The sequence below is a fragment of the Candoia aspera genome, chromosome 3 (assembly GCF_035149785.1).
Source record: "Candoia aspera isolate rCanAsp1 chromosome 3, rCanAsp1.hap2, whole genome shotgun sequence".
Lineage (NCBI taxonomy): Eukaryota > Metazoa > Chordata > Lepidosauria > Squamata > Boidae > Candoia > Candoia aspera.
Window position 1 is genome coordinate 176,364,198 of NC_086155.1, and position 26,409 is coordinate 176,390,606.

At 39.2% G+C, this 26,409-nt stretch overlaps 1 protein-coding gene across 1 annotated transcript; it reads right to left on the reverse strand.

Moving 5' to 3' along the window:
* Nucleotides 1–17,127: 17,127 nt before the first annotated feature.
* MSC (musculin) lies at nucleotides 17,128–22,954 on the reverse strand. The gene is made up of 2 exons (XM_063300249.1): nucleotides 22,308–22,954; nucleotides 17,128–18,116 (listed from the first exon to the last, which is right to left on the reverse strand). The coding sequence occupies exons 1-2, from the start codon at nucleotides 22,857–22,859 to the stop codon at nucleotides 18,030–18,032; spliced, it is 639 nt and encodes a 212-aa protein (XP_063156319.1). The 5' UTR covers nucleotides 22,860–22,954; the 3' UTR covers nucleotides 17,128–18,029.
* Nucleotides 22,955–26,409: the final 3,455 nt, after the last annotated feature.

Genomic DNA, 26,409 nt, shown 5'->3' on the forward strand with positions numbered 1-26,409 from the left:
CAGAGAGTTTGCTTACAATGTTCAGCAAACTGATTGCTCTAAAATTATTGGGCTCATTCCTAGTTCCATTTTTTAAAAATGGGAATAATGATGGCCAGCCCCTATATCTTTATATATGTTTTGGATTTTAATGCACCGGCTTTATATATTAAAGAAGTTGTTGCATGGATATGAATCCTACAAATGGATCCTGAGCTTGTTTGGAGGTTCTAGCAGGGAAGCGCAGCTATCGTATACCCTTGACCAAAGATCAGTACACTCCTTCTATCTGGGATGGTCATCCTCTTCCACCAAGTGCACAGCTTTGGGCGGGATGCACTTGGAGCGGTGAGGGAGGAAGGGGACACCTGCCTAGCCAGCCAGGTCAGCCGAATCAACCCTGGTGATCAGTGGGGTGACAGATGTCGCAGCCAGATCGCCCTTACATCCGGATATGAATCCATACACATATATGAAGTATCCCCTAAGATTTGGATGGCTTCTGCCATGTTGGCATTCCAAAGAGCCATAAAGACCTAGATGTTGTTGACTTCCATTGGGGACATGGTAGACTAAACAGCTGTGCCTGCGAGCTCCGCAAGCAGAACTGGCATCATGGCAGTTTTTTTGGGCTCAGGCTGGTTTCTTCTGAAGCCCAGGAGTGTTTTTCCAGATCAAGGAAAATGCTCAGAATTGACCCATTTGTCCTCCAGACAGTGTGTTGCAGCCAGGAGATAGTAAACAGCATTTGCAATCGATGGGTAAGACTTCACTGGGACGCTGGGTCATCAACCATTTCCAAGCTGTACTGCAGCCTCAAAGGGGCATTAAGTCCAGCCACCCTATTTCTAAAGCACCCAATTAATTTTTTTAAAGTATTTCTACCCTAAAAGAGGCTTTCTACATTAAGGAGAAATGATCTCTCTTTGTGCTTATCATTATTTTTGTGATTAACTTTTTTATTTTTTTAAGTTTTGGATTTTGCTTTCCATCCAGTGCTAAGGAGGGTTGAGAGTATATTATCATTTCCCTGTTATTATTTTTGTGGTAATTTTGAAGTTTTTAGCATTTTTCCTACACATTGAATTTACCGTTCTGAACTTTTACTTTCCTGCCGCTACTTACTCTGGGAACTGTCTGTTATCTTAACTCAGTTCAGAAATTTTCCATTACCTTTCACTTCTGCCGGTTAAGTATCTAGGGGGCACCATAAGTTACTGCCTCAGACATGGAGGATCTTAACCAGGCTTTCTCTGACTTTCATTGAGATATTAAAGCAGATATTAAGCAGATTTTTTCTGATTCCTGCCAAATTATTATAAAAGACATTCAGAGCATTGTGGAAAATATGTGGTCTAAAATGTGCCATCTGGTTGGGGATGTTGGGGATGAAACTGAAGAATCTAACAGCGATGGAAATGTCTCCCCTAAGAGTGAGATTTGGGCTTCTGTTGAAATGCTGGATGAAATTGACAATGCTGAATTGAAGAACTTAAACAGAGAAATTGAGCTGCAAGACATGAGTGAATTGACTTTCTGATGGAATGTTATGGAAAAGAAGGGGTTATTATGTATAGGAGGTTTCTTGAGGAGAAATCTGTGTTTGTGAGGGGAGCAGTTGGGCTGTTTGGTTTTTTAAAGAAAATAGCTCTGTGTTTATTATGGGGATATGTACTGTAAATGTTTTGGTCTATTTTGAAGTGGGTTAAGGGACCAAAAATATTTATCTGGTTGGTCTTTTGACTTTGGATGATTTTACTTATCCTTAATGATTGGGATTATGATTATTAAGGTTAATTCATGTTTCTTGTATCTTTAATTATAATGGCAGACAATTTACATGCTTTTTTATTTTTGATCTATATTATAGTAGACAGAAATGTATAGAATAGTAGCAGGAAGGGAATAATTAAGTAATTGTTATTTTGGGGGGAAAGTTGATTAGGTGATTTACACTTTTTCCTTTCTTTCAATATAAGGGAGGGAGCAATGGTATTTAGTGATTTTTATAATGTGCAAAGGGGCTGACATGTAGAAATAATGTAATTTTGGTTTAATATAGAGTAAGGGATTGATTATGGGAAATTGTTTTATATCCTTGATGTTTAAAGTCAGAAGTCACTTCTCTTTGTAATCTGCTTAAAAATTTTTCTCTTGTGTTTTCATAATTTTTAGTTCTTTTTTGGTAGTTTTTTGTTTTTCTGTGTCTTTTATCTTTTTCTGAAATTTAATTTAAAACTTTTTTAAAAAAGACCTAGCTATTCTCCCAGGCTTTGGGCTAGGGTGATTGGTGCTCCCTTGGTTGGATGTTAGTTGTTGCTGGGATATTTTGGGGTTTGCTGGATTCACCATCTTGCTCTTTTTTCTTTTTCTTTAACTGAGTCTAGTTTTGCTGTCTGTTGTTTCTGTTATATTGTTTGGTGTATTTGAGTCTCCCAGAATTGCTTGGAGTTGGACAGCATCAAATTGAATGAATGACTGAATGACTGAATGTACAATGCAGTCAGATAGCTACTTTAAGCTGCAAAATACCCAACCGAGCATAGTGGCAATTAGACATGAATAAGCACATACTGGTATAGGAATATGTTTCTTAGAGTCTATTTACAGTATTACTCAATTTCAAATAGATTTATACCTGAAGTATGTAGGGAGAAAAAATAATAGATAATATAAAAGCCTGAAGAACTACATTTTAATTCAGTCCACGTTCATTTTATAACATCTTTGTTACAGATATATTTTCCATGACCTCATCCAATTGTTTTTAAAAGTTACCTAGAATAAATTTTGTAAATATATGCAGACCGGCCAAGATACTGTTTTCAATATACTCTCTTAGATACGTATAAGTAGACAGAGAAAATCTGAAATTATCTGATCATCATTACAAATAGAAAATGTGCTGTTCTTTCCACTGTAAAGGCACGTAAGATCAGACTCTGTAGCTTAAGTTAAATTTTACATGGACTTGGATTTCTTTTCTTGTAGACAAGGTCTGTGGTATTCTGAGATTACTAAAACTATAAACTGTGCCGTTTGACTTCATGTACACTTAAAACTTTGCAACATGGGAGTGCATAAATGGAGCAGCAATCTATATATAGCAGACCTGCTGGAGTGCATCTTTTAAAAAGTGCCATTCTGTACTGAATAACAGACAAAGCATCCAAATCTGCTGTTTCAACAGGGATTTCAGTGCTCTGACAGAATTGATATTTTGTATCTCTCTATATCCAGTGACCCAATGGAATACATCTACATTCTCCAGCAAACTAACTCAACACAAGGAAGTGAAGACAAGAGCATCAGAGGTTGTGGAGAGTCCTCTAACACAGTAGAAGAGCCCAGATAGCTTTAGGTGAAGACATTATTTTCTACAGTTTATGCTGGTCCATCTGCATGCCATTTGTACTCTTTCAGATTTCAATCAGCTCTAGCACATGCTTCCTCAAACTCTGCTATTTACATCTGAGTATGTGCTTTGGAAGGGACAAATGCAGTCCAGAAAATTCCAACGTTAAGTGTGTCACTCATGGATTTTTCTCACCGATGTTTGCTACGTATCAGAAGACCAAAGTTCAGCAAATAACTTTTCTCAGGTGATAATGTAAAAACAAATATCCACCAATTCAGATATAGAATCATAGAATTTTAGGGTTGGAAAGAACCTTGGAAACCGTCTGGTGTCCACTGCAGGACACTACCACAGATGGTCATCCAGCCTCTGTTTAAATATTTTCAATGAAGATGACTCCACCACCTTCTGAAACAATCTGTTCCAATATTGAATAGCTTTTATCGTTATAACTTTTTCCCTTATGCCCAGCCAAAATACACTTCCTTCTAATTTAACACATTGTTTCCTCTTCTGTCTGCTGGAATAACTCCGAACAGTTCTTCCCCATTGTAGAGAATCAGGGAGATGACCTAGAGGGAAATAGGCAAGAACCATTACCCAGGCAAAGAGGGCAGAAACATTCTTTAAGTCCTGGGAAGCAAGATAATATTAGGAAGTGGATCAGGCGATGCCTCCCTGATTAGTGGGTTATAAGAAGGAGGGAAGGTGAAGCACGGTCAGACCAGCAAGATTCTGTTATTATTGCCAAACTCAATAAAGAATAGTCCTGGTCTTCCTGTGGAGTTGATTTTCTGGTCTGGTCTACGTATTAGGGCTATTATCTATTTCCCTACCCATCTGCTCGCTCTCTCTCTCCATAATATACACATATTTAAAGGAACAGGGAAAGAATCCTACAGAGAAGGTTATCCCAGATGATATGCAATTACTCTTTACTACCCTCTAGGGCTTTCTACTTAACAAAACAAATCAGCACAATTGTTCAAGAGAGGTTCCATAAACATTGACAAAAGCTTGCAATTTCGTTGCCCCACTTCATGCCTAATGGCCCTCCAGATGTTGCTGAAGTAGACTTTACTGTTTGAGACTGTGGAAATTATACTTCAGCAACATCTGGAAGAGCATAGGTTCCTATTCTTGAACTAATGTTGCTTTTTTCCACCTATTTGATCTCTAACCAGATGTCATCAACTAAAACCACAGCAGCTGTAGCTATGACAGATCCAGGCAGGCAGACAGCCAGACTGATTGCAATTCAGAAAGGTAACTCAAAAGAAAATTCACTGCTCAATTATTTAAAAAACTGTATCCATTTTTTATTGTTGGAGGGGTGGAGAAAAACTATTCTGTTGTTTTGAAATAGCTGACTTTTTGAATTTGCAATAGACAGTTAGCTTACTCAACTTGGCTTTTAATTTTCATATGGGGTTCATTTTTTTAAAAATACAACCACTGTACTGGCCTTTTCAATATCCACTTATCTTCATGGCAAAACAATAATAAGGTATATTTATTAAATATAATAAATAATAAAGTCTTGAAAGTCTATGTCGAGACTCTAGATTATGATGATCCTCACATCATATATCAGGATTGATCCAGATTTGATCCATGTGTTTAAGAATTTTTTTTTTTAAAGCAGGGGGAGGCAGGCAAGCAAGAAAAAAATTACGAATTAATGGCAAATATTCTAAAACTCAACTTATAGCAGACATCTGTACTGAAAAATAATTGAGGAAACTATGTCCCAAAGATTTTGCAAACCAAGATATTTTCATCTAATAATGATCTCTCATGTCTTACATCCAAAGATATATATGGGAAAGGAAATAATGGAAGAACACGTGTATCTAGGAAAACAGAAGCCTTTACTCATTGTTTAATTTCTATGCTCTTGATTATTGTTCATTTTCAGAAATAATATGGAATTTCTTGTGATGATGTTAGCACTATGATAGTACCATTCCTACATGCAAACCATTTCTGAGTACTACACTTGCATGTATGAACCAGTGTGTGTAACACTTAGTTCAATTATGCCAGACACTTCAAATAAGCACATAACCACTAGATGTTTGTTGCATTGATCAGACAAGATCATGTGGGTTTTGTAAAATATTCAGTGCCCCACATTTCCTATAGTAAATGCACCTGGATTCTCTCAAGAACAGTTGATGTTTTCCATTAGATTTCATGATGAAGAACCAGTTTAATTTTAGCCCTTTTCCTATGTTCCCAGTGGTTTAGTTCCCTCAAGCATCTTGGTAAATGTTTAATGATTTAAAATGAATGTAAAAGCAGTGTTGGCCTTGCAGCAAAATCCTGGAAATATTGACTATTGATCCAGCTGCACAGAATCAAATGACTTGAGAAAACAACTCCTCCGTTTTTCACTTCACTGAAGCTGCAGGGCAGCCACTCTTGGGATCATTACCTCTTGTCTGTAAAATACAAGGGATGTAAGAATGTGTGCAGGTAGGTTTTGAACCCAGTGAACTTTGTGGGTTTGAAATGAATACACAAGCATGCACGCACGCACACACACACTTGTGACTTGTCATGAATGCATCTCCTCCTCATTTTAACAGCAATTAATAGCTGAATGAGGTACTTCAGATGTTCCTGTGATGCCAGAAGTCATCAAAATCTCTTAGGGACTTAGTGCCCAGGCTGTCATGATTTTATGCAGGAAAAGGTAAATAACTCACATTTCTGTATAACATAATGAAGTCAACATTTTTCTAATTGTAGAAGTCAGTACCGACAGCAAGAATTCAGTCCCTTAAGTAGAATTCTATGGTGGAAAAAAATGTAAACACATTTTAGGCTGTGTTCAATTAAAGTCAAATTGCATAGGCAAAGATCTATATCCCTTAATTTTCCTTCAGCATATCTGGCTAATTTCCAAGAAAGGATATATAAAACCTAGATAAGGGTGCCTTTTTTTCCTCCCTAAATATAAGCAATGGTAGGAGCTACTAGGCAGAAAGAACTGTTGTTAATAGTGTCTGGAAATAATGCAACTTCTAATCTTAACTATAATAACTAATTGCATTTTGCACTCTTTACCAAATAAAGAACATCCTGAAATTCAGATTTCTCCTATCCTTTCTGTCCTGAAGATTCTTTTGAATGGTAAGTGTTCATATAAGGGAGACAATGTAAGGTTGTCTGGCCTAAGTTATGTGCAACTACATAAGCACGTATTAGCAGCTTCATATGAGAGCCAGTTTGGTGCAGTGGTTAAAGGCACCAAGCTAGAAACTGGGAGACTGTGAGTTCTAGTCCCACCTTGGGCACAAAGCTACCTGGGTGACCTTGAGCCAGTCACTCTCTCTCAGCCCTTGGAAGCAGGCAATGACAAACCACTTCTGAAAAACCTTGCCAACAAAACTGCAGGGACTTGTCCAGGCAATCTCCAAGAATCGGACACGATTGAACGGATTAAAAAAAAATGCTAGAAACAGGTAACCATCAGAATGAGAGGGCAGAAAGCTTATATACCCACCTCATGCCATATTTCGGCATATTTCAGGCGATATGCTGATGTGGTATGATTGCTTCAAACAACTTTGTTGTTATTGTTATTATGATTAAGCTTATTAACAAAAGAGAAGTATGCATATAGCAGTATTAACAATACATTGTAATTTCAAAATTAATGATAATAATGATGATGGGGTTGGGGTTGGGATTGGGGTTGGGGTTGGGAGAGAAAAAAAGGCCTGGGAAGTGATATTTTAAGCAAATGAGACCTCTTCAAACATCTGAGAAGAACCTGTGATATGATTTAAGGGAACCTTCTGTGTTAAGTTTCATTTTCATTCCCGAAGGACTGGATGAAGACCCTATATTTTTGTTTTGGAGCAGACTTTGGAACATCTACCTGGATCTCAGATGTGTTGCTTGGAAAACATAATCTAGGGTTGGACAGTAAGCCTAGCAGGTAAGCTCATCCCATATCTAATGCATCAAAGAGTTATTATAGGATTTGATTAATAATTCCTACAACTAGGATTACACTCTGTTTCCAGACCATATTGCAAAGCAGAAATAAAGGATTCAGAGTTGCATCAGAGGGAGCTCAGCATTCCATCATGAGGCTCTATAAGCTTCCTAAGTATAACATTAGGGCTTTTCCTTTTGAGTCTTTGGCTAATAAATGTTAAGACCAGGCCCCAAATCCAGTGTAGTTTCTGCCAAAAGCTCAGTCACTAAATGATCTAAATCAGAGACTGTCATCATCCTGAACTTGCACCCTCTTCTGCCTATTTCCAGGTCTGTTGTTCCTTTTCCATCTGGGTTATCCCTCCAATGGGGGTGCGGTGGCTCAGTGATTAAGACACTGAGTTAGAGGACCATTAAGGTCGGCAGCTTGGCAGTTCAAAACCCAAGAGTGCCAGCCGCGTGACAGAGTGAGCTCAAGTCAACTTGTCCCAGCTCCTGCTAACCTAGCCATTCGAAAGCATGCAAATGCAAGGTGATAAATAGGTACCACTTTGGTGGGAAAATAACAGGGACATGAAAGGAGCCTCCTGAGGTGTCCCCTGGGCAACGGTGATGTCACCAGCAAATCCTTTCAATACAGAAGTGCCTTGGTAGGTGCTTCTGACACGAAAAAAAAAAAACCCTCTAAAGATCTCCCATTAAATTCCTTCTCCTCATGTTCCTGATGCCCATCTAATCTCCATTCTAATATGAGCCCTTTACTTAAAGGAGATTGTGGTTTTCTAGAACCTTTATCTCTTCTTCTTGCTGGCTTGCAGCTATGGCCTGTTTCTATTAATCAGGTCTGTGGCAAGTTAGCATTATCCTCTGTAACCTCATTGTGTGCCATTATCTTACTCTGGATGATGAGGAAGGAGTAGTTTTACACAGCTTTAGTAGCTTCTCACAATACTCTTTCATATTTTGGCAATTAAAAAGTGGTGATTGCTTCCAACAAAATTTAGAATAAATTTTACTATCCAGATTTGCTCTGGTAAGTAACTTTTGTGAACACAGGAACTTGTTTTGTAAGAACAAGGAACTATAGCATTACGAATTCTCTCAGATAGCTCTGCAGTTTGCAGTGGCACGGTGGCAGTGAACCACTCCACAAGGTTAATGTTTGCTCTCCTCACTGGGAGACAGAGGGGGAAGGATACTGAGTGGGCATGAAACCAGTTGGTTGGTATGTAATGGCTGATGTAAAGGATTGGAATTACTCAGTTGAGCAATATTTTAATCATTCCCAATCTGGGGAAGAAAAAAGACATAGCTACTACCAAACAGGGTTGTATATATAATGTATATCCTAGTTTTATATTATATTTGTTATGACTTTAAAAATTATTTTGTACAAAACCATCTGTTGCACCAATTTGCATCTGTTCCTGGATCAGAAGGCCCTGCTTGGTCACTCGGGCCATGGTCATCTGTTAGTTGGACCATTGTGTGGACCTGCGTTTGAAGACCATCTGGAAGCTGCAGCTGGCCTAGAATGCAGCACTTACTGGCTCACCACGGTGTGCCCATGTAAAACCACTGCTCTGTGAATTGCACCAGCTTTCAGTGGCCTTCTGAGTACTATTCAAGGTGCTAGTTGTCAACTACAAATTCCTTCCAGGCACAGGGCCAGGTTACCTATAGGGCCACCTATCTCACCTAGTCTGCTCATCCCACAAAATCTGGCAGGGCGAATATGCTCCAAATCCCCTCTATAAAACAATGATGGTACTCAGTAACCATGCTTTCTCTTGGCATGGTGCCTGCCCTCTGGAATGCCTAACCCCCAAGTTCAAATTGCCCTGATTCTACTGGCTTCCACAAGGCCTTGAAGGTCTGGCATTGGGCCAGGGTTGTGGATTAGCTTGCTTATAGTGGTAGATATGAATGTTTATGGGCTGGCCTTGGCTATGTCATGCTTTTTTGTTGCTTTTGTTTTTGCTGGTATTTTGATTTAGTCTTATGTTAGCTGCCCAGAGTTACAACTGGTAAGTTGGGCAGCGATATCAGTTGACTAAAGTAATTAATTGTTTTTGTTTTGCTGGTCTGAACTGCTCTTTTAGGGATACTCCCTGTGTATTATGTACTAGCAAGGTCTGGTGATCAAGTCTGCCCACATAAATTACAAAGCTGACCGGAAATAGTAAAATATAATGGGTCTTCCCTATTTGCCCAGGCCTTATTACTAGAACAGTGCAGAGAGACCACCCAAGAAGAGTGTGATTGCTACAGCTAGAGACCATTTTGGTACCTTGGTTTTCATCTGGCCAGGGATCAGGACTTGAGACAATGATTCTTTCTTTCTTTTTCTTTGTAATGAATCCAAAGTGCATGTGACATAGGAAATGGAAGGTGGGAAGTCAGTTTATTCTGAATACTATGACAGATGGAGAAATATAGATCTAATATATACACTAGAAAAATGTATTAAGTTAGAAATGCAGCCAAAGGCTCCTGTTTGGAAATATGAATAGACAATGGGGACCATATGGAAAATTTTACTTACATTAGTTAAAATGTTTTTTAAATATCACATACAAGAATTTATATGAAAAGAATGCTTCTTTAAAAAATTTCATAATTTGAAAGTTGTAAGGTATTGCTTCATCTCTTATAAAATGAATAATGTAATAAATCAATTTTATGTTTAGGTGAATTACAAGGTAAATTAATAGTCTTTCCACAGGTCTAGTGTTCATCTATGCATTAGTAGGTTACAACTGCCCTCTGTTGTGCAAAAGAAGGAATGCATCAAATGTAAGCTCAAGTTTTGCATTAAAAAACTGTAGTACTCACATTTATCAAAGAAATGTGATTATGGCAAGAAAAATTAAGTTCTGTAAATATATACGTATAGCACATAGTTATCTGAATAGTTAAAAAATATACACAATACTAAAATTTAAGAACACTTAGTTGTTGATTACCGCTCTGAAAAATATTTTGCCTAAGCATGATTTGAAGTATATTTTAGCAGGTAGCAACCCCTATGATATTATCTTATTCAACAGATGTCATCTTCAATCTGAGTAAATCGTACCGATTGTAAAAATTGAAAAATAAAGTCATAAATAAGCAATTTCCCCTTTTTCTTTTTCTTTTTTAACGTAGTTTAATTTTACAATTTAGAAGCCACCCAACTTCAGAAGAGTCTGGGTGGCTTACAACTTTAAAATCCAAGAAGCAATAATAAAAGAGTGTAGATGACAGATGTCCAGAAGAAAACAATCCATAACAGATAGAGAAAATCGTACAGAGGTTCGATACCCACTTAACCCCAAAGCCTGGATCTTCACAGCGGGAGCCATACAGATTCCTGGGGCGTGCTGTTCCAGAGGGCAGGGGCTGTGACGGAAGGGCATACTTCCTGGGTTCATAACTTGGTCCTCTTGTGATATTGGGCTTAGTCTTACTTCTTAGTCCAGAAATACTGTACATTGCATGGATATTGCCTTCATATGTTCCAATGATATACCTACTTAATTTCTGTCAGAATTCTTAAAACCCCATTCTCTCACTTATTTCCTGAATACATTTCAATAAATTCATCTGCACTGCCCATTGATAAAATTGTCAGGCTAGCAACCCTAATAAAGCACCACAAACCTAGATGATTACAAGTTAAAATCATTCAGTCCTCTGTGTGAATGGACGAAACTGTGATTCTGCACTTTGTTAAATAAAGCAGGCTCTGTGGCATCCTTGGTTCTCTCTGAGCTTGGTTGTTGGCTTGCAGACATTTCATTATGTCTGAACTTGGTTATTTCTGCAAGCCAACAGCCAAACACAGAGAACATGAAGGGCTCCACAGTTCAACCCTGAGCTACATATATTCTCTGCTGTTGAAAGCAGGTTCCTTTTTTCCTGCTTTCAAAAAAACAAATACATAAATAAAACTAGTGGCAAAATGTTCAGCAGCACATAGGGGCAGAAAATACCAGTTAAGAGACCTCAATAAAGAGAGTAGACTGGCAGGAAACAAGACCTCAGATACTTCCAAAATACTCTACTGGGCCTTTTCCCCCACTAAAATAATAACAGAATGTTGTCTATGCAAAACTCTGAAACTAACTGAAGCCTTATATAGGTTTCCAAGATCCGCACTGTAGTCTACTTAGCCGCTCTGAAGAGTTGTTTGAACGGCTTGATTCTGCACATCTGGCAAGACAAAGGCTCTATTAGAGCTTCATTTTCTAAGTATGAAGATGATGGCTTGGAAGTTCCTGCAGATGGGATCTGTCTTACTTTGAGGACCCCTCATCCATATCTGCTGCTGCAAATTCTAAGGACTGAAAGTCCTAATCAGACAATAAAATTTTGCCAGTTTATATACTGAATGGAAAAGTATTGAATACGGTTAGCTATCAAGCCCAATCATTTCCACTCACATCTGAAGGACTGGCATTTTTTCTACTAATAGCTTTTTGTTGATTGGTGCAAGCAATTAAGATGATTTTAAAAAAAAAAACAAAAATGGAAGTTTAGTAACAGTTAAACAAGTACTATGCACTGATACACCAGAGGGCAGTCTTGACTCACGATATCTACTGCTATTCACTCTTAGTAGGGATTTTAATCTGTCCATCAATGGTTTTGAGACAGTAACCATCAAGAAACAAAAGTACAGCTGAATGCTCTAAAGGCATTATGTATCTTTATCACACATTACTTGCAATAAATCATGATTCTGTAAATGGTTTTCTTCTCTGTTTGGTGGTGGATAACTGTGAATTACACAGAAAGATGGGGACTGTACCAGCATCATCCAGGGAGCTTCCTTGATGTGTAACAATTTGAACCTCAGTTTCCCCAGTTCTAATCCGATACTCTAATATCATGTTAGTTGTTTTCCAAAGTTGCTATGCTTTTTTCACAACAGTTTGGTACATAACCAAAATATGCTCATTAAATGTTTAAAAACTGTCACTACATTGAGTGTTGTGCGTAACCTATGACTGAATGTGTATATTGTTCTGCGCTGTTATCTTGTATTCTTGTTTCTTCTTGCCTTACAGAATATTAAAAATATTTTTTTTAAAAATCTGTCACCTCATGGACAGAGAGCAAGTTTGGTGTAGTGGTTAAGGCACCAGGCTAGAAACCAGGAGAGTTCTAGTCCCGCCTTAGGCACGAAGCCAGCTGGGTGATCTTGGGCCAGTCCCTCTCCCTCAGCCCTAGGAAGGAGGCAACGGCAAACCACTTCCAGAATCTTGCCAAGAAAACTTCAGGGGCTTGTCCAGGCAGTCACCAGGAGTCAACAGTGACTCAAAGGCACCAAAAAAGAGAGAGAGAGAGAGAGAGACATCATGGGGGGGGGGGGGGGGGCAAGAGGACAAGTGATGCTATGTAAGTAATGACATTATTGTGCATGTGATGTGATGTATATAATTTGCATCAGTCATGTGGTGAGACTGAAATAAATTACAACATTTGCATGATTGATATCATAACTTGTGTGATATCACTTGTTCTAGAAGCCTATGGTCACTTTGCATCTCTGTATTTCAATACCTAAGTCTTAAGAGTGGCCTTATAATAAAAACTCAATTTTTTTCACAGAGCAAATCAAGGCACAGAAAAATAAGGGTGAGTACTGCTCATATACATCATCTAGACCAGTGTTTCTCAACCTTGTCAGCTTGAAGCTGTGTGGACTTCAACTCACAGAATTCCCCAGCTAAAATTCCCCAGCTTGCTGGCTGGAGAATTTTGGGAGTTGAAGTTCATACAGCTTAAAGTTGACAAGATTGAGAAACACTGATTCTAGACTGACTTGTCTTTAAGCCAGCCAGCTCACCCCAGTTTCAGGGGAGCTGCATGCCAGTGGAAGAAAATAAGCAAAATCACCAGCCTGAACTGAAAGACAGAGGAGACTTCAAAAAGAAAAAAAGAAAAAGAAAAGCAATTAGTGCTTTGTCTCAACATATGGCAAATCCTGCATTCTTGTTCTAGAAGTACCTGGTATAATTTATACAGGGAAATTGCCAAAAGCTGTAAATGGCCCCAGCATAAACCTGTGTCCTTAGGGAAGCTCTTATTTTAAAGTAAGCTGATAACAATAAACATGTAATTAGCTTAAAACAGGAACAGTACTTGCTTTTCATCTACAAGTTATGGTTAGGTTTGGGCTTTTTCGGACCTGAAAAAGAGAACACTGTCAGCTTAGATATAGCCCTCAGTGACATTTCTCTGGGCTACTCCCATTTTTTAAATCAGTAGCCCAATAAAAGTTCTCAAAGCCCAAAATGAGTTCTAATTTTAACTGGTTTACTGGTAATTTTGCTCACTGGTTTTACCAGCACTGTGGATGCCACTTCTTCCGTTTTTGAATTTTTTAATACATACAAAAGGGACATCCCAGTATTGCCTGAGTTAAAACTTCTCTCTGTTGTTGATTTAATTAAGCAATTGTACATAATACTCAGAGCCTCATAGTGACATAATTTATAACATACATCTGAAATACCTAAATTGCTTGGAATTGTGCCACTAGAATGGGCTATTGAGGTTGAATTCAGCCCAGTGCTCTGGGTAGAAACCCAGGAGTCAACAGGTGTCTGCTTTGGCCCTGCTTGAATACATTACAGAGAGTTCACCATTTCCTAGGAAACCAGTTCCCCCAATGATCAATTGGACATACTCATTATTCGATGATCTATATTCCAGAGATGAAGGTTACCATAAACCCCTTCAGTTTGTCTTCTCAAGGCTAAATACAGCCATTTTCTTCAATCATGTTTCATAAGACTTAGTTTCGGTCCATAAATCTTTTAAAGAAATCTGTTAAAGTCAGGTAAAATATCCTACTATGCATTAAATGAATTAAGAAATATATTGTATTATTGATACCTAATGTGATATGTCAAAGGAGTATCTTTAAATACCTTTGGTCAAGACAAATCTCAATTCACCATCACTGTAAACAATTCAAACAATGTAATTCTTCTGGAAAGGACAGGTGACAAAAAGACAAAATACAGATGGTGCTATCAGATCTGGGCTGCAAAAATAATCACTTGATGGCAACAAGGGGTACAGTAAACAGTTTTGCTGCCATCTATTGGTTGTCTGGATTTCTTTTTCAGCCCAGATCGGGCAGCCCTAGACAATGAACATGTTTGAAATTAAGCGGGTGAGTTTTAAAATAAGTTTGTTCATGGAAGCAAGTTTCTGATCTCCCTCTTTCCTAAAAAGATAAAAACATTCTCATGGAAGATGAAAATTCTTCATGGGTCATGTGGCATAGGAAGAAATTTGCCTTCCATAAAATACTCTGTTAGTTTACCTTAAATTTTTTATTATTTTCCTCTTCTGATAGTTCCATATTCCATCCTACATTGTCCCAATCAAGCCTATAATCCTCTAAAGAGAATTTTGGTGTATTCATGTGGTTGTAGGGAGGAAGACTTGGAAAACTTTTTGTGAATTTAAGTTATTCAAGATATAAACAAGTGAGTCACTGGTTATATGGTACTTTATAAATAAGGGTATTTCTCAAATTTAGGAATATTTGCATGTTTCCATATACTATATCAAGACTATAGTATTAGTAGAAATAAACATTTTGTCTTATTCTGTTTTCTTACGGAACTCATATTCAAGCCCAATATTTCTGGTTTTGAATACGTTGTTCAGATCAAATTGATTGTGTAGTGCAATGCTGGTCAATGACCAAAACAAAGATTTCATTGATTGATATATCAAAATTGCACACTTAAGTATCTGTACTTGAAAGAAAGTATCAGAAATTATCAGCAAATGTACATGGGATTGATATATTAGAATATTATTCCTCACTAAATACAAAGGGGCTGAATATGTTACGGGTATAGAATGTATGAGATCCATGGTAACTCAAGGTACAACTGCTTTATGATAGCTAGGCTACTGATAATTCTATGAAGTGCAGTTCTTCCCCCACTGCCCCAAAAGGAAAAAGCTATTTAAACAAATTAAATGTTTTTAATATATTAATTAAGCAAAAGTTTGAATAATTGTCTTTTTATCCTAATTTCTCCTGCTTCTCACTTGAACTTACTAGGCACTTCAAAACCTTTTTCTACTCACTCCATTATTTACGATTTAAACTGTTTCATTCTCTAACTTCTTTTTCCAATCACTAAGATTCACTAACTAATTACATGTAAGCTCAGGCCCAGGGAATAGCCAAGGTACATAAGTAAATTTATTATATAGTTTTTTGGGGTGTGGGTGTGGGTGTTTTTCTTCATTCGAGTCATTGTTGTCGCCTGCTGTCTGCCTGGACAAGTCCCTGCAGTTTTCTTGGCAAGATTCGGGAAGTGGTTTGCTATTGCCTCCTTCCTAGGGCTGAGAGAAAGTGACTGGCTCAAGGTCACCCAGCTGGCTTTGTGCCTAAGGCGGGACTAGAATGTCTGTTTGCCCAGTTTCTAGCCTGGTGCCTTAACTACTACACCAAACTGGCTTTCTTACTGTACAGTAGTCAAACAAAATTATTGGATCTACTTTATACTAAAAAGTTTCAAAGAACACTTTTTATCTTAAAGGAAAAACAGTAATATGGCAATTTTTAATGTAGGAGGCAAAGAACTATCAAATCTTACATTGTTCAACTTTCAACAGCATTTCTTCAGTTATTGCAAAATGCATTTTTCACCATCTTTTAGCACCTAACATGAACTTTATTGGAAAATATATGCAATATAATACTAACCTTCTCTTGTTTAGCAACTACAAGAAACAACTTAACTTCTCTTAGAGATTCACTGTTGAGTGGATAAAATATGGGAATACTAGGTTTAACCCAACAAAGTCACTAGGAGTCGGGCAGCATATAAATTTAATTACTAATACATAATTATAACTGAGCTGCAAAAACTGGATAACCACTAGATGTGAGCAAAGCATATATGCTCTATCTTTTCTCCCATTTAGTGTTTTTCTGTCTTTTGGTATCTCAAACCTGGTAGCTCTAGTGAATAAAACAAAAATATTTTATGCGATCTTACCATCTGTGAAATGCCTCCCACGCCAAGCTCACCTGTCACCTACATTATATGCCTTGGGTGCCTTCTGAAAACATTATTTCACTCAGTCTTCATAGCCTTTAATGTAAAGTTGGAACTTCAAAATCATTTGAAATGTTAAGACATATCTAAAACAGCTTAAACCCTGTTGTATTTTATGCTGTACTTGAACCTTTATTACTCATCCTGTAATTTAAACCACAAAAAACAACTTATTTATTCCTGTGGAGACATGGGATAGGGATACCAGGGGTCCCCCAAATACTGAACTGCAATTCCCAACATCTCTTACCACTGTTCACACTGCCCCTTGTTTGCAGGAGGAATCCCACCAAATTTAGAAGGCCAGAAATTCCCACCATTTATCATAAAGAATAGCTTCTGAAAAAAAAAATGGTGCTTAGGAATGTACTAGATTATTTACTTGTTTGTTTGTTCGTGTGTTGATTTTGTACATTGCTGAATATATTCCGATTCACAGCGGCTTACAACAAAAAGAACAGTAGTGTGCAAAACTTCCTTTCATATACAATAGGGTTAATTTTGCTGTCAAGAAAAATCCTGTATATTGCATGAAGCACCATTGCAGAATGCTCTCTACCCCCTGCTTATATAGGAAGACTGCCATTAAAAGAAAAAGAGAGAAAGAGAGAAAACTCCGTTCCCTGGCAGTAAACAGATCCATAGAAATAGTCATGTATAAATATAAACTTTAAAAGAGATTGAATTCTACTTTTTTCAGTGATTTTTAACAAGGTATCACCAACAACTCAAAATATTGCAATAAAAGTTTTAATATAATGTATAAAAATATAATTATTTACATTTGAAATATTGATTGCGACATTTGCAAACAGAACAGTATAAAGGTTAATATTCCATAGGACCAGAAAAGCTTGAGAGAAAACACTTGTAGTATAAAAGGCCAACTTTTATCCAACTCTTGAATCCAACTCCCCTGGATTCAAATAAAGAAGCTTCTTATTTCAGGTTAAAGCAACCTCACATATCCTTCTCTGTACTACAGTACAGAAGTAGAATCAGTTAGTTCAACAAGAATGTACCTTTGACTTTGATCCATGACCTACTAAATACCTGGCAAATTTAGTTCCCAACAATTTATTGAAATGTATGCTTGTCTTAAACACAAGTAATCTGATTTAATGCTTTTGTGAAACAGGCTGTGAAGGAGCAACCAGATACAATCTTTTTGTCTTTGATTTTAAAAAGAAACTGTCTAAGGTGACAGAAGTAGTCTTACTATTGCATAGCTGCCAAGAACATAAGATCAAATATATTATAAATTTGCATTAAGGACTAGTCTAGAATATTATTTTCCTTTGGTATACAAATAACACTGCTTGGGATTACTTCATACAACCTACCATTGGGATCATGCTATTAATTTTAACAGTTGTCCTCCTGTATGTCTTCTGTTAGTCAAAAAGTTTTAGAATAGTTCTTTAGAAAATGATGCAAAAAAATGCCTAGACTTTTTAAACCCACCATTGTAACTGAAGTTCAGTGAACTCTCTTTCCTACTTCATACTATATTTTAAGTGCAGTTTTCTTTCCAAGTGAACAAGCAGAGAATTTAGACACACAATGTAGTTACTTTTCATCATTTCAGTTTGTTTTGGTCCGTAGAAGTCAAAGTAGTTGGTAAACACACCCCGTGAGAGCACTGTTTACTTTAACTAAGCTGTAGTTCCGCATAATCTGTTGGCTGTTGAGACATCTTTGGTGTCAGATTCTGGTCTTCCTGAAACCACAAACGGCCAAGTCTGTGAATCAAAATAGGTTTCCATGTTAGAAAGAAGGATGACATTTTACAAAGACCAATTTGCTGCAACATAGTTTCTACCCATATTTGGCAAAACAACTTTCCATACAAAAACAGAAGTGGTTTCTTGATGAAAAACCAGATGCAATAAATTTGAATTTATTAAAGATGCCCTCATTACCCTTCTCTTGCTATGCAGCGTTAACAGCATTAAACAACATGCTAATAGAATTTGTTACAATTTTCATCAGAACTTTATAGACCAGTGTTTCTCAACCTTGGCATCTTTAAGATGTGTGGACTTCAGCTCCCAGAATTCCCCAGCCAGCTTAGCTGGCCTATAGCAACAACAAAGCAAAGAGTCTCAAAAAAAAAAAAAAAAACCTCGCTAAAGCCAGTATGTAGCTAACATATTTATATCAACTGATTAGTTTTTTAGAAAGGCTTTTGCTGTAAATTATAGTGTTTTTTTTAACTCAAATATATACATTTTTGTTGCTGAAACACTGCCATAGGCCTGCACCATAGACAGTACATTGTCCATATTCTACCTGAATAAACTACTTATGTAAGCAAGCTTTACGGAAAAAGGAAGTGTAACAGCTCCTATAATTCATATACACTTAAAGCAATAATGATTTCTAGCATATGTGTGAGGGAAATATGTATGCCATTGATTTGTACATGAAGCAGATGGGAAAATGAAAATGACAAAAACATGATTTTATGACAGGAATTATTACATACTGGTTTTTAATTATTATACCAACAATAATAATTGTATGCTTATCATTTTATGTATTTATGTTGTGTTTATTTATGTATCTATTTTTTAAAATGTATATGGTCCATATTATATACAATAATCCTAGGCAGCTAACAACCAAATATACAAATAGCAAAAAAATACAATGAAATTAAAAGCTTTAATTAATTAATTAATTTAATTAAAATTATAATTAAAACCACCAGGTGCCATAACCCTCCATTTCAAGAAGACAAATGCTGGGCTCATCTCCCATCCTGGCCCAATATCTGGGAGAAAAGCCAGGTCTTAATGGCATTCAAGAAAACAAGGAGGGTAGAAGTCCTCCATATCTTGGGAGGGGGGAGCCTATTCCATAGGGGAGGCCCTGCTATGGAAAAGCCTATTTCCCAGGTCCCACCAGATGCATTTAACATCATTTAGTAGAGGGGACCTGGAGTGCACCCACTCTATTAAGTTAGAACATTCCTTGGGATATCAGGACATTTTCTCATTCTATAAATTTGCTATATAAATTAGTTTAATTTGCATAGAACAATTTCAAGAAGCTTCTCCAATTCAAACTTTTCCAGAATGCTCACCATTTTTCTTATAAAGAACTATAATTTTCATTATAATATAGACTAATGTGGTGAAATGGGTAGTAGGTAAGAAACCAGGATTAGTGGTTAAGTGGGAACCTTTTTAAATAAGATTGTTTCAGCAGAAGCTAAGTGGGATGCGGTGGCGCTGCGGGTTAAACCGCTGAGCTGCTGAGCTTGCCGATTGGAAGGTCAGCAGTTCGAATCCGCGTGACGGGGTGAGCTCCCGTTGCTAGTCCCAGCTCCTGCCAACCTAGCAGTTCGAAAACATGCCAATGTCAGTAGATTAATAGGTACTGCTTCAGCAGGCAGGTAATGGCGTTCCATTTAGTCATGCCGGCCACATGACCACGGAAGTGTCTACAGACAAACGCCAGCTCTTCGGCTTTGAAACAGAGATGAGCACCGCCCCCTAGAGTCGGACACGACTGGACTTAATGTCAAGGGAAAACTTTACCTTTACCTTTAAGCCCCTTCAAGGAAATGAATACTATATAAGCTTTGGCTTGCCTGCAGTTGTCATGGTTATTGGGAGAAATTTACAGAATGAATATACACAGTTGAGGCTGTCATGCATGTTGATAAATTTATTCATTTTTAGATAATTTACAAGTATATCATAGCACCATTTAAATTAGGCATTTGCACAATAATGTCTGTTCTAGAATAGCGCTTACTTTTTTTTAACGAAGGCATTCCAGTATTAAATGTGTTCCCCTTTCTCCTAGCAAAGAGGTTTATTTTTTTTTTTGCTTTTATTAGTTTGATGAAATACTGCAGCCATAGAATCTTTAGTAGAAATAATTCTAGTATCTTCTGCTGTTTGTCATAATCAACACCTGCACTGCTGAAAAACTGCTGCAATCAGTCAGTACAAACATGTACTCATAAACATAGCTGATACATGGATGGATATGTTTTTGGAACCAATTCTATGTGAAGATGTTAACCAGTTCTGTCTGGAATGTGTTAAATGCAGCTCTATGTGATTGGAGATGCTTAGGGGAGGCCACCTGTATCTCCTATAACTGTATTTGGGTCAAATCCCATAGAGATTTGGAAAACCTGGTAATTTTCAGAAACAGATCCCTGCCATGAAAATAAGAGTTCAGTTTCAGTATTCCTAGATTTGAGCTATCAGTGTAATAGATTATGATGGCTTTAAATGTTCTTTTAGCCTAGAGAATAATCTGTTGTGTGCATTTGGTACTTGAAAATGTTAATAGGTCTCAGATTGCAAATAGAAATCTCACTGAAAACAGCAACAGAAATCTCTTTCTGTCACACAGATATAAAGAGAATTAGGTTATTGTAAAATGTATCATTATAGTTTAGTCACAATTAGGTAGAGTCCTAATTGCATCTTATCTCAAAAAACTGTAAGAGTTGAAAAGGATAGGGCAGCAATTAAAATGATCAAACATTTGAAGCAATTTCCCTATGAGTAATAATTAAAAATAATTATTTTTAATTATTTAAATAATTAAACTACTTCGTAGTTTAGAAACTAATGAAAACCAAAAAGGGTAATTTTTCATATTCATTTTTCATAAACAATGAATAGGTTAACTCCCCCCGCCCCTAAAAAAGCAAGGTGGTCCTCACCTTCCTATATTACAGCCACACAGTAAAAGATAGCAGAGCAGGACATGCAAAATTAGGCCTTTACTCCAAGACATTATTTACAGAATTTGTTACCATGTTATATATTGAGTACATTTGAACAAATGACAATTCTAAAAAATCAGATTTCATTTTATGTTCCATTTGTGAGTGAGAATATTGACTTGGCCTTTGGAAGAACAGAAACCTCAACTAGGTGAGTGTTGATCATCTCATCCAGTAAGGCAGTTATGTTTTTTTTAAGATGCAAACTGAGCAGCTGAGAGCCACATATCTTTACATTCGATTTTGCAGAGATTGCGCAAGAAATTTACTTTCTCCAGTCAGTTGCTCTGCTAACAAAGGCTACAGCCACTTGAAAGCCAAGGGAGAACTCTTCAAGCAGGGAGGGACCCAAAGAGAATTCTTAGTAAAACAGTTTTAAAAGGTCTTTGAAAGCTTCCCTCAGACGGTGTCAAATCCAATTAAGAGCTCTCCAGATATGCTTGACTACACTTCCTATCATTTCCAGTTCTTAGAGTGGCAGTTTGTTAAGGCTTTTAAAAAGTGTCATTACCTTTGTGTACACAGTCAAAGTGCCTTTTGGTACCTAGGATCGCTAAACCATCTCCCTGAGCAATTCCTATGTTTGTAACACAAGGTGTGTTAATAATGCTCATGAATACAGACAATCCAAAATATACAAAAGATAAAACCAGTGGTGGGTATGACCACAAAGCAGTGCTTTATTGAGGAATTAAGGAGCCAAGTCCATTCACTGATTCATCTTGCAAAATTCTAGAATGTATGCCTCCTTTTTAAAACAGTAAATAATTTATTAACTTTTTGCTCACGTTTGGGCAAAAGCAGGGTTAATATTTCTAAGGAGGAAGGAGCCAGAGAGATCAAACTCACCTATAGAGCACTGTCCTCCCAAATTTCAGCTCTCTTATTGACAGATGAAGGCGATTGGAAGAGGAAAGCATTACTCCCACCACAGAGATGCTCCTCTTAGCCTGTCTCATTCTACTGTCTCCTATAATATCTCTGTCTACAGTAATATATACTTGAACTTTATTTATATGGAGATAGATACGCTAAGGTGTGCCAAGCTATATAGCATGTTCTGTCCGCTCTGCCCATGTTCAGAGGCACCACTATCACGCCAGTGGAATTGAAGTCGAGCTCTTACAAGCTGAGCCTGGCTTCTGACATGCCTCGGAACGGTTCCGACCTTACTCACCAGGTTGACCGGATGCACGTAGCCCTTCTCGTAGCAGTCGTCCTGCAGCAACTGCCGGAGGTGGGCGATGTAGCTGGAGGCCAGGCGCAACGTATCCAGCTTGGAGAGCTTGGTGTCCGGAGGCACCCAGGGCAGGCTGGTTTTCAGGCGCGAGAAGGCTTTGCTCAGCACGCGCATGCGGGCTCGCTCGCGCGCGTTGGCCGCGTTGCGCTGCGACTGCTTGCACTCCGGGGTTGCGGCCGCCGCGCTCCGGCCCGCCGCCGGTTGCCTTTTAACTCCGCCGCCTTCCCCGGTCCCGGAGGCTCCCTTCGTGCGCTTCTTTTTGCTCGCCACAGCCTCCTCGTCTTCCTCGTCCTCCTCGTCCTCCTCCTCGTCGTCTTCCTCCTCTTCTTCTTCCTCTTCCGCAGCGGAGGAATTATCCACCGAAAGGCACGTTTCACCTCGGGGACGCCGCTTAGAGCGGGCCGGCGCCCGGTATTCCAGCTGCAGCTCCCTCAGGTCCATCTGAGGCTCCGGCAGCTCCTCGGAGCCCCTCAGGGAGCCCGTAGGCATGACCCAGCCCCCGGGCGCTAAAGACGGGCGCCAGCCAGAAGGCGCCCGCCCTCGCCCTTCCTAAGAGGAGCTCCACGACGGCTTGCGGTGGTTCTTTGAGTGGCCGCGGGATATATATATATGCCAGGGCGAGCGGGGCAAACCATCTGCGCGGGGCAAGGGGGGCAAAAATGAGCACCCCTCATAGGCGCGCGGCCAGGGCAAGCTAAGGCTTTGCGCGCGTCAGCCGTCCCTTCGCCTCTCTTTGGATCTGCCCGAGCCCATCGGGATCCGGGGAGAGCGCGCTAAAAAAGGGGAGGGGGAGGGGGAGGGGGAGGAGGCTGGAAAGCGCCCAAAGCCCCTCATTGAAAAAGCCCCCGCCTTGGCCGCGGCGCCTCTGGCGTTGCTCTCCCTTTGCCGTCGGGTGTGGGCGCAGTGCATCCCTGGGTGCTGAAAAGTTGCTCGCGATTTTCAGCCCAGTTCGGGAAGAAAAGCCACGATTGTGCCTACGTTTATCTGGTGCTCTCCGCTTATGTTGGGTTTAAGCACCCATCCTTCCAATAGCGGACTTGGTTAATGGGAGTTAAAATCCAGCAAGTCCAAGAGGTTGGGGCGGGGGCGTCTGCCTACAGGCTGAGCATCTGAAATCTAGGTTAGTGGTGCAATCTAGTGCGTGACCTGGTCAAAGCGACGGGGGTGCAAACTTAAACCGAACTAGGAGGGGCCCCATTAGCCAGTTCAATTACATAGAAGGAAACGACGCTGGAGGGCGCCGCTCGCGAGGTGAATTGAAATGGACGGACTTCCATCCGCAGGTTAGACCCTTGTGTTATAGTCCGACCGAAAATCCCGTCTAGTCTTGCCCTTCTCTTTCCCGCGACGTCCGATCAGACGCGCTCAGGACGGGACGCCTCATTTCTTTCCTCTAGGCAGATTCGATTTCCTTCTCGCTGAGATCCCAAAACTTTCCGGATTTAAGGAAAATGTGTTTGGACTGAGTTAGTGCCCCAAGCTGCAGAGCTATTCCGAGAGTTGCAGCCTCTAGCCACGTCTACTATCCGACTGGATCTCGGGCTTACACTGAGAATTGAAGCGGGGGCTGGTGGAAACTCCCGCACGCTCTTCCTTGGAACAGCAATAAATCTGTTCAATGAGTTCTTTGAATTCCTTCCTACAGTGGGTGGGATCCACTGTGGGAGAAATAATCCTAAATTTCGTTGATATCATGAATTAATCTGAAGTAAGAGACTTTAAAATCAAAGCCCGATTTTTTAAAAAAAACAAACTGAACCTAACCTGTTATGGATATTGACAGACTGGAAATAATACCAATACCAATGATGTGTTTTTATGAGGAAAGCAGAAAATGTGTGCAAGGCAAGAAAGAAATAAAATAATTATGATGTTGGTGAGAATGCAGCTGGTGAAAATGCAAGTAAAACCCTTGAAATCTGAACAATATAGCTGCAACTTCAATCACTTTTATTACTGTCTTCCAGATTTCCAAGAGTGTGAACACTGGTCCTTAAATATATTAAATTCTATCAGAATAAAGTGGGCTTTTTGTGACAGCCTTTAAAAACAAGGGCATACATGCATGGAATAGCGCCTGAAAGAAAATCCCAAGGAAATCAGTGACATAATTAACTTTTCAGTGATTGAATACAATTCTGGTGACCTATAATTGATCTCCATTCACTTAGATGGGAACAAACACTTTTACTTCTAAATAAGACTCATTCATTTCAAAAGTACTTTTAACAAAAATTACGTTGAGCCTGGCTTCACTAGGATTCAACCCAGAGAACATTTCTTAATACCTAATCTCAACTTTAAATTGTATTAAAGAATATGGGGTCCATTGAACATATACAGAATTCTTTTCTTTCAGCAGCTAGTTAATGTGTTCATTTGCAAGGTAAATTTGAGGCAATCTGTCTTATTTTCTGAAAGAAAATTTCAGGGAGTGGAAACTGAACCTCCAGTCCCTGGAATTCAGTAATGGCAGTTTCAGTACAGTCTCGTTGTGAATAAAATGCTTATTTATTCATTTATTTCGATGTATTTGTTTCTTGTTTTCCACAACTGAACCAAACTGTGAAACTATCAGAACAGTAACGTCAGAAAAAAACAACCAGCAGCAGTTAGGACAGCGAAATACAAGAATCAAATATCCATGGTGCTGAAAAGGTTTTCAGAATCCCCTGTAGGAAGGCAGGGAAGTCTCCAGGGAGAAAGTTCTTCAAGTGTTGGCGCCACCAAGAAAGCCCTCTCGAAAATACTTCTGCATGGAGTTGTCTGAATCGAAAAAGTTGAAGGAGATCTTGCAACATTTAATGTGGATCCTGTTCCTGGATGTTTTCACAAGGACCTGAATACAAAACGATCGTTTTCAACGAAGATTTAATTCCATGTAGTCCTTCAATGAATTGTAATGGAGTCTAATTTTAGGGATCAGTTGCAATGGATGATTCTCAAGCCCCACGTACAGAACAGATCGAACAGAAAAAGACAAAAAGCCACGCTTGATCCCCCACAGACTTATTTGCCTCATCTGAAGTTCCATTTTATTCGCATTTTTTTTTCTTTCGCAAAAAAATGGGTTGCCGATTCCATTCCTCCCACTTACATGGAACGTATCGAGGCTAGGCTAGACCTAGGCTTACATTAGATTTTTCTGAAAAACAAGTTTCTGGGAAATCCCAGGAAATCGGTGGGATTTATTTTGGTGGAAACTAATATAACAATGGGAATAAAGGATGTCCTGTTGACCTCTACAGTTGGTCTCCCAAGCGTGCCCTTCTGGATGCAGTCCAGGATTATAAGGGATCAGTCTGCTAGCAGGCGTCCCCCCCGCCCCCCAAGTTCTATCTTGTGTACATTCCCCTGGAAGTAAAGGGAACTGAATTCGGATTTATCACAGTCCTGTCGGAATCCAGAAGCACGTCTTTCTAATTCAGGAAGCAAAAGGTCAGACTCCTAGAAGCGCAGCCAGCCCCGAGCTGTGGAGTCAGCGGGACAGCTTACTGAAAATGGATCCCGGCGCTCTTTTAATGCCTGAAGTGCTCCGGTGTGCTCTCACCAAAGCCCTGGGCACACTGTGGCCTCAGTCCTTGGCAGCTCGTCCCATGGAAATCCGTGCAACTCCATTCCTCATAAATGTGGATTGGAAGGATGGGACCATACCCTTGCGCCTTTCCCTGGAGGTCAGCGAATATGCCTCCGAGGAAAGACTAGCGGTGGCTGGGTTCGCGGGACACCCGTAGGCGTGCTTAATTGGAGCTTGGCTCATGCCCCGTTGACCCCATTTTCTGGGCTGAGGGGACAAGACTGCTAATTGGTTCGTGGATGAACCCGCTTCGTTAAGCCATGGGTTATTTATTGATAAACTTGGATTCACACAACAAAGCCAAGCTGAAATGCCTCACGGGGTATTTCACAGGAACGATCCCCCACGATGGCTTAGCGCTGGGCAGACAGCCTTTTCTTGGAAGGGAGAGGGCTGAGGGTACCCTTACACAGATAGGCATGGCAGGTGGACTGCGGTGGGCATCTGCAAGCCTTTCGTTCC